At 47.9% G+C, this 13379-nt stretch overlaps 1 protein-coding gene across 1 annotated transcript; it reads right to left on the bottom strand.

The window, feature by feature from the left end:
- Window positions 1–12754: 12754 nt before the first annotated feature.
- LOC136525891 (uncharacterized) lies at window positions 12755–13138 on the bottom strand. Its single transcript, XM_066518728.1, has one exon. The coding sequence runs from the start codon at window positions 13136–13138 to the stop codon at window positions 12755–12757; it is 384 nt and encodes a 127-aa protein (XP_066374825.1).
- Between the last annotated feature and the right edge of the window lie 241 nt (window positions 13139–13379).

Here is a 13379-nt window from a genome sequence, read left to right as displayed (position 1 = left end):
CCATAAAGTATGGTGATACGCCGGTATTGCGACTGGGCTGGGTTCTGAGACCCCAGACCATGACTGGTAACTCTTTGAGCCATCTTCTAGGAGCTTTGTCATTCTCTCTGTACATCCTCTTCTTAAGTGCGTCCAGGATCATACCATTTGCCTGCTCGACCTGTCCATTAGCTCTAGGGTGTGCCACCGAGACGTATTTTACTACTATGCTCCTTTCATTGTAGAAGTCCCAAAAAGTGTTCCCGGTGAACTAAGTACCCAGATCAGTGATGATGCTATTGGGTATGCCGAAGCAGTGGATGACCTGGTCGAGGAATGCGATAGCCTTTTCTAAAGATGCCTTGACCAGGGGCATGTACTCTATCCACTTGGAGAATTTGTCGATCAGCACAAAGACGCATGTAAAATTTCTAGGGGCCGGTTTGAAAGGCCCAATCATATCCAGTCCCCAGCATGCGAAGGGCCAAGAGGCTGGTATAGTCTGAATCTCGTGTGCTAGTATGTGGATTCTCTTGGCAAAAAACTAACAACCTTCACAATGGCGGACTAGCTTTTCTGCATCAGCTACGGCTTGTCTATGATTAAACCGGTCAATATTGCGTGCTTCGCGTGCTAGCCTTTCTTGTTCTGTTTCGCCAACTGCTGGTGGTTCGTCATTACTGACGACATTGATCAAGTCTCCTCACCTTGGTGGGAAGGATGGGAATCGTGGGAACCCCAAGGAGTGGTCTAGGATATCCAGATCGTATTCGACTTCTTCATTATCACGATGCTGAAGCTCAGTGTGGACGGAGCCAATAGATGTGATGCTGGATGGGGAGCTTGAACCGCCCTCTTGAACTGTGTGAACCGATCCTTCTTGATACTCCTCAATCCAAACCATGTTGACGAAGTTGCGTGGCTTTGGCCGAGGTCGATGTATAAAACACAGATCCGAGCAGCATTGTATATTGTACGCGTAGTTGGAAGCAGTGTTTCGCAGGCCGTAGGGCTGAGCCTGGTAATTCTCCATCAAGGCTTCACACTCAGAGATCCAGAGACCCGTTGTGGGGGCTGGTCGGCGACGAACGGAGCGCCCTTCAGGAGTAGACGTGACCATGAGATCCGTACCGAGTCATGCAGGACGACTAGCCTGAGCTGGTCGGGTAGATCTGTTGTGGGTAGTGGTTACCTACTCGGTAGGTTGATTTTGAATCAAATCTACCAGAGCTAGGGTTTTAGCAAGCTTGGTGCCGACCTGATCGATGGAGTCGAGCAGGTCGGTGTTGTCGATCTGCCTCCCTTTGTAGCGAGGAAGCGAACGATGGGTTGTCGGCATGGCTGAAGACAATGCTAGTGTGGCCAGAGCCAGATCCAACATGGTCGGAGCCGTTGCTGATGCTGGTGAAGCAGTGGTCGACGCAGATTGGATCTACGCCTCTCCGTGGTCATGGCGATGAAGTTGTCGGAGCCAGTGGTCCAGGTGATCTGGCCAAAGGTGAACGTGAGGCCGTTCGGCATAGCCATGGAACCAGGGATGATGACCATCTTGTTCGTCTGGGGAGCAGTACGCACACCCCCTACCTGGCGCACCACTGTCGACGAAATATGGTCGGCAGTCTACCTAGGGGTATGCTCAAGGTAGTAGATTATCGGCAAACAGGTGCGCAAGCTGCGAACGAGATGGTGACGCACGACATACATGAGGTTTTATCCAGGTTCGGCCGCCGTGAAGGCGTAATACCTACGTCCTGCATCATGTATATTGAGAACACCCCTAGGTAGACTGCCGACCATATTTCGTCGTAAAAATTTATTTTTGGAAACTTACCAAAATTGCTCATTTATATTTGAGATGAAAAGTATATTGAGAACATACTTGAATTCGATTTGAATTGGGCTTGGATTTGAAAAACTAGAAGTGGAAAGGTTTTGATTTTGAAAAAAAATTACTGTTCTTCTTTTTGGCCTAGCCTCGGAACCAGCCCAGCAGCCTTTCTTCCCTCCTCCCACGCTAGCCCGCTCCGTGAGCCTCCCGCCCCTTCCCCTTTTCGGTTTTTCCCACACGCGTCGCGCGCCTACTGCCTTGCTCAGTGGCCTAGCTCATCTCCCGGCCTGCTCCACGCAGCCTGCTCAGCGCTCTGCTCGGTCTACCCCGCAGTGCCACGGCCTGCTAGGCATTCACCGCACGCGTGGCGCAGCCCACCAACGCGGCCCGCTTCGGCCTTCAGCGCCCGCCGCTCTCTCCCTTTCCTCTCACTGTGGCATGGGTCCCGCTCGTTAGCACCCCACGCTCCCTTTCCTTTCTTCTCCGGCTACTTCTTTCCTTTCCTCTGCCCGCCGATGGCGCAGCCCCGAACAGCAAGTCGCAGCCGCCGGCGCCCATGCAAGGAAAGCGACTAGAATCGACGGGCCTCGCTAGCCTTCCTTCTACCGCAGGCATCCGCCGTCTATAAAGCCCTGAGCCACACCCCTCTTTCTCCCCTTTCCTATGCTCGCGTCCAACAGCTCATCGCCGTCGGTGAGTCCCCCACTCCCGAGCGCAATCCTCGACGCCGACGCGCCCGTGAGATCCGCCATGACCTGATGCAGTCGTAGGTACCATAGATTTCACATTTTGGTCTTGTTTTACTTGGATTTCCCCTCACTTGCACCCTTCCTTCTCTCCCCAGTTCACCGTCGCCATCGACGACTCGCTTCGGAGCCTCCCCGGAAGCCGCGCTCTGTTCCAATCACATCACGGTGAGCTACTCGTCCTCCCGATGCCTTCCTTTCGCCGTTTCGTGCGCTAGAACGCCTATCGGCGAGATCCCAAGCCACCAACAATGGCGCCACTGTGGGACCACCTCCTCGACGTGCTCTCCATCCCCGATAGGTAGCCATTGAGTTTGCGAGACCCCGTGCTATGCATAGGTGCCCTCGGCTCGGTCTGGGGTGGCCGGAATCACCGCCCCGGTGTCCACCGCTGAGCTTGGCATGCCGTCGGCCATGGCGCCGCCGTCCTACGTGTCTTCCCTGACAACCCGCTGCTTCCATCATGCCTGCGTCGTTGGATCTGTGCTGGAGGGCCGAGATTGCGTACCCCATCGGGGTTTATAAACAGTCTACCAGTTGGGCCATGGACTCGGTCCATGGCGCCACATCCGCGCGTCCACCACATGCGTGGTGCACCGCACCAATCCTCGGCCGCCACGTGTTCGCCTGGTTAGCAACACGTAGTCAACCGCAGTCAAAGCCACGCGTGTTTTGCAGTTTAGTCCCTGCAGTTTTTAGTAATCAACCCGCACTCCGTTCTAGTTCAAACCCATTACAAATCAGCCCTGTTTTCATTTATTTAGGACCCTATAGTTTCCAGAATTAGTGCGCCCAGTCCAATAACCGTTTAAATTCAGATTTTAATTGTTTTAATTCAAAAATGAGTTCGAGTTATTTACAGAAATGCCACTGAATCTTATTTCATGCGTAACTTTTGCGTTTTCAGTCCGATTTGACCCGTTTGATTTGCGTTAGGATCGTATTTATGTTTTCTACGTGTTTATACAACTATTAGGCATGTTTTCAACACTTGGAATTCATGGGTAGATTTAATCTATTATTTAACTATAGGAAAACTTGTTTAAATCATACCTTATTCATTTTAACTCCGAAATAGTCCATTCAAGTTGCATTTGTTTCATAATGACGAGATCTACGCGTTAGTAATAGTGTTTACTATATTGTTATTTCTGAAATAACGTGGTTTAAATCATATCTTGATTAATGATTATGCAACTAGGTTTTATACATAAAATATAATTTGTTTTACTTTTGTTTTATAATTTAAATCTAAAATTGACTTAATTCAATCCATATTGTTTATAAAATATCTTTTGTATATGAATTCATATAGTTAACATAAATGAAGCCTATAGTTTTCTTTTCACGTATTAAGCAAATCTCTCGATAGTTGTAACTTTTCAACTGTAGCTTTGATTAGCATGCTTCTCGCGACTGTGTGATCGTAGTGATGCGTAGAATCGTATTTCAATCTCTTTTACTTATTTTTCTATGATTGGTGTATTGTTCTGATATAGATGCAATTGTATGCTATGCATGTATGTGTATGATGTTTGTGTGGTGTTCTACGATTGTCTAGTCAGTGAGATATACGTGGTGATCCAGAAGAAGAAGAAGGACATGAAGAGTAAAGCTTACCGAAGGATCGGTGTGTAAGGAAAGTATAGCATGGGACTATCCTTGTTACATATTCACATTTAATCACTTAATTCATATTGCATGTGTCTACCTTGATGCCAATAAGGATATCCTAGATATTTGATATCTTGTACCTTGAAACCTTTGGGTAATTGCATTGGGTAGTGTTTGCTTGTGCTTAATCAAAACCATGATCTTGTAACTTGACTAATGATATATGCAATAAACATTAAAATATGACTTTTTAGTAACATGGAAACAGGGGGCTAGAGTGTTTAGCTACTTTCTAAATACTTCAGATTTCTCTCCCTAAGGACTTATCTATAAGCGATCATCCGGGACTTATAGTACAGCTGTGAGGGCTATATGGCTCTGGCTTTAGCTCAGTATAAGGACCTTTTCTAGCTTGTTAGTGGTTACCTTTAAGGCGCATGAGGGTATGTTTCCTTTTCTGCTAGGTTGTTTGTACCATGCTGTGATGCCCACGAGTGCCACTTCTAGAGATGGGCCACATATGCCTAGCGGCCCTAACTTGTTAGATGAACCTTTGAAAGGCTTCATAGTGAACCCTGCCGACCTTCCTTGGTAGTGGGTTAAGAGGCTGATCATCTCAGGCGAAAGGGTAAATCACGACTCATAGTGAAAGTGTACAAACTCTACAGAGTATAAAACTGTTATAACAGCCGTGCTCACGGACACGAGCAGCCTTGGACTCTTATGGAATAGAGATGATCACTAATGGATAATGGTACTAATGATCAACTGTTTGTGCTATACATTATCATGTTTACCTGATCATGTGTTTAAGGGAATGATAAATTCTTTGCCACTCAATTGCATAAAAAGATGACCTATTAAAGCTAATCGCAGTAAACCAGTGTCAGCCCTTTTGAGCCTCATGAACCCCATGATATAATTGTTAATTACAACATGTACTTACACTTGCTTTATTTTTCTATACATTGGATAAAAATCCCGGATGGGTACCAGATTGCTAGTTTGGAGGAGTTAGGCTTGTGGTCAACCAGTCAGTCGTCCCTGTGGATTTGGAGTCTTCGCCAGAAGATCGGAGTCAACTTTTCGCTGTCCTTACTCTGAGGTTCTATTCCTTTTACTAATACGTTATGTAATAAGTATTGTCTCTTGATATTACCCTTATTTGTGGCTATATATGAGATTTGACTTCCTGGGCCCACATATAGTGTGTATCTGGTTTTGTCTTTAAAACCGGGTGCTACACTTAGAGATCGTGATAGCAGAACTAATAAGAGAAAACGTGCGTAAATTAAGGGTGACATGTCTCTCGGCCGTGGACTGAGCCATCTGATCGACTTGGGTGACCTGCTGGCATAGGACTTACCTTGATGGCTCGAGTGATGGGTTTGGAGAGCTCTTATCGGATATGTTCGAGTGGAATCTGGGTCTGTCATTCCTGACGGAGTCAGCGTAACCCGCATGGGGCATCCTACTGCTCCTTACCCATCTCTCGGCAACGGCCCGAGCCATTCGACCGAATTAGGTGGCTCGGTGGCACAGGACTTTCCTGCAGAGATAGAGGATGAGATCATCCTTCCCAAGAAATTAGTTAGGTAGATAAGCCAGACGGCGAACTTGTGTTAATTGGACAAGCTCTTAAATTTTGTTATGGCCAAATAAATTTTGAGCCCTTCTCCCCTTTTTGTATAAAACGGTTAATGCGTTTTGACCCTGTCCATCATTAAGGTTGTAAATCTCAGGGTGCGGGTGAACAAACTCTGATCATGCTAGTGAGCAAAAACACCATAGCCACTAGGGTGTAGGTTTCTTGCAGTCCGACCAGTTTTACTCAACGTTTGTTTTCGCAACCCTAGCTTCTAGATCTTGACGTGAGAGATGGTTGGGCACAGAGAACATTTGTCAAGTGGACATAATCTTAAGCGCATACCAACTCTTTCCGTAGTTAAGGCTAAAAGGTTCAGGGTGTGGAAAAAACTCTAATCACGCTGGTTGGCAAAAACGTCGTAGCCGCTGGGGCATAGGTTTCTTGCAGTCCGACCAATTTTACTCAGCGTTCGTTTCTGCAACCCTAGCTTCTAGATCTTAATGTGAGAGAAGGTCAGGCATAGAGAATGTCTACCAGATAGATAAGCTCTTATCAGCCCCCGAGTGAGGCCTGACCCCCTGCCATTGCTGGGGTCGGGTGTCACTAAAGATCGGGGAGTTAACAGTGAAAACTGATAAGAGAAAGTGTGTGTATATTAAGGGCAAAAGTGGCACAGCTGTTTGATGTTCCAGGCGTTGACGAAGACTTCACCGTCGATGGTCTTGAGCTTGTAGGAGCCTGGTCGGAGCACTTCCATGATGACGTATGGTCCCTCCCACGGTGGAGAGAGCTTGTGGCGGTTCTTGTTGCTCTAGACAAGGCAGAGCACCAGGTCCCCGACATTGAAGTCCTAACCCCACACTTGATGGCTATGGTACCGGCGCAATGCTTGCTGATACTTGGCTGAGCGAAGGAGGGTGATGTCACGCGCTTCATCTAGCTGGTCCATATCATCCTCGAGGGATGCCTTGACTCCCTGTTCGTCGTATGCCCTGACCTTCAGTGCTTCATAATCGAGGTCGGTCAGGGGGATAGCCTTGAAACCATAGTCCATGAAGAATGGTGCTTAGCCGGTGGCCCGACTGGGGGTCGTCCTCAGGCTCCAGAGCACCGCGGGAAACTCCGTGACCCATCGTCCACCAAACTTGTTCAACCAGTTGAAGATCCTAGGTTTGAGGCCATGTAGGACCATGCCAATTGCACGCTTGACCTGCCTGTTCGTGCTGGGGTGTGCCATAGTGGCCCAATCAATGTGGATGTGGTATTCATCATAGAATCGGAGGAACTTCTTTTCGATGAATGGCGTGCCATTGTCCGTGATGATGGAGTTTAGGACCCCAAAGCGATGGACAATGTCAAGGAAGAATAGCATGGCTTGCTCAGACTTGATTGCAGAGATTGATCGAGTTGTATCCACTTTGTAAGATTGTCTACGGTGACAAGCAAGTGCGTATAGCCCTCGGGCGCCCTCTTGAGAGGTCCGACCACATTGAGCCCCCAGACCATGAATGGCCACATGATGGGGATCATTTGGAGTGTTTTGGCCGGTAGGTGGGTCTACCAAGCATACTATTGACACCCTTCGTAGGTGCACACAATCTATTCAGCTTTGGCTACTATGGTCAGCTAGTAGAAGCCTAGTTGGAATGTGTTTCCGACTAGGGTCCTAGGCGTGGCATGGTGCCCGCAGACCCCACCGTGGATATCACTCTGCAACTGCTTTCCTCGTTCGATGGGGATGCAGCGCTGTAGGATCCCGGTGTGGCTTCGCCTATAGAGCTCACCCTCAATAAGGACAAAGGACTTGGCACGACGCATGAGCCACCAAGCCTCTGTTTTGTCCATTGGCAGTGCCTCATGGAGGAGGTAGTTGAGATAAGGAGTCCTCTAGTTGGCCAGAGGGTCAGGCTCTGTCGCTGGATCCTCCTCAAGCCCAGGGCAGGAGGCCCATCATCGGTCTATTCTAGCTCCTCATAGCGGACCGAGGGCTTGTACTGATCACTGGCGAAGACGCTCATTGGCACTGGCTCTAAGCCGAATGCCATTTACGCTAGCACGTCGGCCACCTCATTGAGATGCCTCATAATATGATTGAGCTCAAGACCATTGAACTTGTCCTCTAGTTGGTGGACTTCTCGGTGATAAGCAGCCATCTTGCGTTGTGGCAACTTGATTCCTTCATGACTTGGTCAATGACCAGCTAGGAGTCGCCCCTGACGTCAAGCCGTCAGATACCCAACTCGATGGCGATGCGTAGGCCCTTGATGAGTGCCTCATACTCAACCACATAGTTGGAGGAGGGGAAATGGATGCGAACCATGTACCTCATGTGTACCCCTAGGGACGAAACTAAGACCAGCCCCACGTCGATGCCTGTCTTCATCAGCGATCCATCGAAGTACATCATCCAGTACTCTTGGTCGATGGCTGCTGGCAGCATTTGGACCTCGGTCCACTCTGCAACAAAATCAGTCAGCACTTGGGACTTGATGGCCATCTGGGGGCATAAAAATGCCTTGACCCATCAGCTCAAGTGCCCACTTCACAATTCTTCCTGTGGCATCCCAGTTTTGGGCGACTTCGCCAAGAGGGAAGGACATCATGACTGTCACTAGATGAGACTCAAAGTAGTGATGCAACTTCCTCTTGGCGATAAGGACAGCATACAAGACTTTTTGGATTTAGGGGTAGCGAGTCTTAGAATCATACAAGACCTCGCTAATGAAGTACATGGTATGTTGTACTTTGAGGGCGTGTCCCTCTTCTTCTCGTTCTACCACCAGGGCAATGCTGACCACTTGCATGGTGGCCATGATGTAGAGCAGAAGCGGTTCCCCATCGATCGGAGGGACCAAGATCGGGGCCTTCATCAGAAGCTGCTTGACCATGTCAAGTGCCTTCTGGGCCTCGAGCATCTATTCGAAATGGCTGGCCTTCTTTAGGAGCTGATAGAGGGGGAGACCTCGTTCACCGAGGCATGAGATAAAGCATCTGAGCGTGGTGAGGCACCCTGTAACTTGTTGTACCCCCTATATGTTCTAAATCCATCCCATCCTTGTGATGGCCGAGATCTTCTCTGGGTTGGCTTCGATGCCATGCTCAGAGATGATAAAACCCAGCAGCATACCCCTTGGGACCCCAAAAATGCATTTCTCAGGGTTGAGCTTATTGTTGTTTGCTCGGAGTTTCGTAAAAGTCTGCTCTATGTCGGCTATGACCTGGTTAGCCCGTTTGGACTTGACCATGATGTCATCCACGTAGGCCTCAATGGTTCGCCTGATGAGGTCCTTGAAACATTTGAGCATACAACGCTGGTACATAGCCCTTATGTTTTTAGACCAAACGACATCGTGATGTAGCAGAACGATTCGAATGGGGTGATGAAAGATGTCACGAGCTGGTCAGACTCTTTCATCATGATTTGATGGTACCTAGAGTACGCATCAAGGGAGTAAAGGGTTTCGCACCCTGAGGTTGAGTCATGTAACACCCAAAAATTTCAACTACAAATTAGCAATTAATTTTGAGCATTTATTTAATTCCAATGTATTTTTAACCTAGGCTAAATAATAAATATTGGATAAATAAAATAAACTATAAGGTTTAGAAACATGGTTGTTGCATTCATGCCGAAGCATATGGTTTTTGGTTGAGTGTAGGGCTAGTTGATTTGAAGTTGAATTCAAATTCCAATTGAATTTGGCTTAGAATTGAAAAATAGATTTGGAAAAGAATTTGATTTTGAAAAATCCTTCAATCCTTCATTTCAGCCCAACCCTAGAACTAGCCCGGCCCTCTTCTTCCTCCCCCTTCCCAGCTCAGCCTGCCTGGTGGCCCAATAGCCCTTCCTTCTTCTCCTTTTTCTTTCTCCCATGCCGGCCTTCTCGCTCTGGCCCACTCGGTTTTTCCTGCGGTAGCCCACTCAATGCCTCCCTTCCTTCCCATTTTGACTGCACCGCACTGCGTGGCTTAGCTCGCCTGCAAGCGCTACCCGTTTTCTTCTCTCACTGCACACTGGCCCCGCGTGTCAGCACCTCCCCTTCCCTTTCCTTTCTTCTACCCCAGCGCCTTCCTTTCTTCATCGGCCACCGTTGGCACTGCCCGACATGGAAAGCCACCGTCGCCCCACATGCAAGGCAGACGACCAATCCCACCCGGTCTCCTCGCTCTCCTTCCTTTTACAGTGCCTTGCCTGGCCTATAAAGCTCCATGCCACACCCCTTCCCTCTCCCATCCTCTGCTCATGCTCTCCAGTCACCGCTGACGCAATCCTCCCTCACCCGTGCCTCGGACCTCGACGCCAACGACTCACCGAGCTTCGCCATGATATCCTGCAAGCATAGGTGTCTTCAATTCACCGTTTTGTCCTTGTGTTGCTCAGATTGCTCCCTCACCGTGCTATTGTTCTTCCTCCAGCCACCACCGCCATCGACGACCCATCTCTAGAGCCCATCTCGGATGTCGTGTTTGCTTCCAATCAACTCATGGTGAGATCCCCGTCCTTCCCGTGCCTTCCATTCGTTGTTTCATGCCCTGTAATGCCATACTGACGACCTCCAAATGCCACCGGCCATGGCGCCACTATGGAACCAGGCCACCGGTGTGTTCCCACCTCGATTTGCATCCCAATGAGTTTGTGAAGTCCTGTAGATCTCGTGCGTGCCTTAGTTTTGGGTTGGAATGGCTGGAATCGCCGTATCGGCATTCGCCGGCACTCCTGCCTCACCGCCGGCCATGGTGCGCTCACCGACGTCACTATACAGTGGCGCTGATACTCCCGTGCACCCCACGCCACCGGATCTGTTCTGGATGGCCTGGATTAGAACTCCTGGTTCGGTACTGACCGGTCCACCATGGACCCATGGACCGGCCTGCGGAGCTGCTTCAGCACATCCACCACACCACATGGTGCACCGATCCAATCAGCACCCAGGGTCAACATCTAGTCAAGCCATGCCCTTTTTGCATTAAAGCCCTTCTATTTTCATAGAATCAACCCGTAGTTCATATTAATTCAAAGCAAATGCATATCAGTCCTGTTTTTATTCGTTTAGGCCCCTGTATTTTCTAGAATTAGTACCCACAATCCTATAACCGTGTATATTCATATATTTAATTGTTTTAATTCAAAAATAAGTTCAGTTTATTTACAGGAATGCCATTACACCTTATTTCATGCATAACTTTTGCGTTTTAAGTCCGATTTGAGTGATTCTTTCGCTCACGTTTTCGTAGCAATACGTAGAATAGTTTTATAAGCTTTTCAACTTATGTTTTTACTATTTGGTGTATTGTTCTAATAGAAGTCTATCTTGTATGCATGTAATGATTGGAATGATGCTTGATTGGTGATTTGGAACATGATTAGAGGGTGAGCCATTTGAGGTGATAGAGGACCCACAGCAAGATCAGTAGTACTTCCAGGACAACTTTGAGGAAGACAAGTGTACCAAAGGCCCCTTGTACCTATGAACAATTACTATTCCTATTCATGCATGTGTCTAATTTGATATACCTTTAAGGACTTTACCTAGATGAATACTTGTACCACATATCCTTGTTACCTAGGGTTTGGGTATGCATTTTGGATAGATGTTGCAGCGCTAAACATAGAATAATAGTTAAACATGACTAAAGACATTATGCAATATGATAACATGAAGCTTTTTAGCAACAGATAGGGGGCTAGACTATGGGGTTGAGTACTCTAGTGCCTCTCCATAAGGACTTAATCCTGAAGCGGCAACCCAAGAGGTTCCGTACAACCCCGAGTGTCATATGGCTCTGACTTTAACCTGTTAACTAGATTGTACTAGCTCGTCTGTAGCTTCCAGTAAGGGTAAGAGGGTATATTTTTTTCTGCTAGGATGTGTGTGCCGTGCTACGTTGCCCACGCATGCCACTCCTTAGTAGCTATGACTTGTTAGTGCGACTAGCTAAGGGTTACATAGTGAAACCCTACCACACTTTCTAGGTAGAGGTGTAGTGGGCTTTGCAAACCCCGACATTGGGAATCATGGCTCAGTGGGTAAAGATGTACAATTTCTACAGAAATATTTGACCTGTTATAACATCCATGCTCATAGATATGAGCGGTCTGGATCCTTCAAGATTAGTGGTTACTGTGGATGGTGGATGGTTGGGAATTGAGATAAACTTGACTATACTTTAATATCACTTGGGAATTGGGATTGTTCATTAAAGTAGTGATTCATGATGCTAAAGCTTGATCAACTAAAATTGCGAACTGCAGTCAAACAGTGTCAAGCCTTTTGAGCCTCATAGATCCCTTTGATATACTTGCTAAGCATGGTGAGCTTACACTTGCTTTACAATCAATGAAAATCCTAGATGGGTAATAGATAATGGATATGAAGAGTTCCCGGAGGATGTCCAGGACTACTAGGGAGACGTTCACCAGTTGGAGTCCCTGTGGCAGATTGGGTTAGTTATTCCGCTGTGATTGTAATAATATTGCCATTGAGCAAACTTTGTATTAACTTTATGATGAGATATGTGATGTAATAAGTACTTTACTTTGATACTGTTGCAATTTGTGATATATGTGTGTGTTTGGACATCCTGGGCGCACATATATGAGTACTTGGTTTTGCTATGCAAAATTGGGTGCGACAAGTCGACTACTTGGTCTATGCATGGCAAAGGAAACAGATCCTTTGGACATGCTTTGTTGAGACCCGTGTAGTCAACACACATTCTCCATTTCCCACTCTTTTTTCATACCACAACGGGATTGGCTAACCACTCGGGGTGGTATACTTCCTTGATGAACCCGGCCGCCAAAAGCTTCGCAATCTCTTCACTGATGGCCCTATGCTTCTCCTCGTCGAAGTGACGCAGGCACTGCTTCACTGGCATGGAGACTAGCCTAATCTTCAAGGCATGCTCGACGACTTCTCTTGGAATGCCTAGCATGTCCAAAGGTTTCCACGCAAAGATGTCTCTGTTGGCGCGAAAAAAGTCGACGAGCGCACTTTCCTATTCGGAGGAAAGCGTGGTGCCAATGTGCACCACTTTGCCCTTAGAGCTGCTAGGATCTATGAGAACCTCCTTGGCGCCCTCTATAGGCTCAAAAGACACGTTCGACTGCTTAGGGTCGGGTGCTTCTTTGGTGACCTCCTTCCTAATGGCCACAAGCTCCTCGGAGGCGATGATTGTCGTGGCGTGTTCATAGCACTCGACCTCGCACTCATAGACATGCTGGAAGAAGGTGCCAATGGTGATGACCCCACATGGTCCCGGCATCTTCAGCTTCAGATAGGTGTAGTTAGAGATGGCCATAAACTTCGCGTAGCATGGGCGTCCTAGGATGATGTGGTAGGTTAAGTGGAACCCAACCACCACGAAGGTAAGGGTCTCCATCCTGTAATTGATTAGATCCCCAAAGGTGATGGGCAGATCAATCTACCTAAGTGGCATGGCCTGCTTTCCAGGCACGATGCTGTGGAAAGGCGCACCGGTCTGTCGGATGCATGATCAGTCGATGCCCATGGCGTCGAGTGTTTCAGCGTACATGATGTTGAGGCCACTGCCTCCATCCATCAGTACCATGGTGAGCTGCTTCGTGCTGATGATCGGGTCGACCACGAGCGGATATCTCCCA

This window comes from Miscanthus floridulus, chromosome 19 (genome assembly GCF_019320115.1).
Source record: "Miscanthus floridulus cultivar M001 chromosome 19, ASM1932011v1, whole genome shotgun sequence".
NCBI classification, from domain to species: Eukaryota; Viridiplantae; Streptophyta; class Magnoliopsida; order Poales; family Poaceae; genus Miscanthus; species Miscanthus floridulus.
Note: the sequence above shows the minus strand (reverse complement) of the source record. Positions and strands in the feature narration are given on the sequence as shown.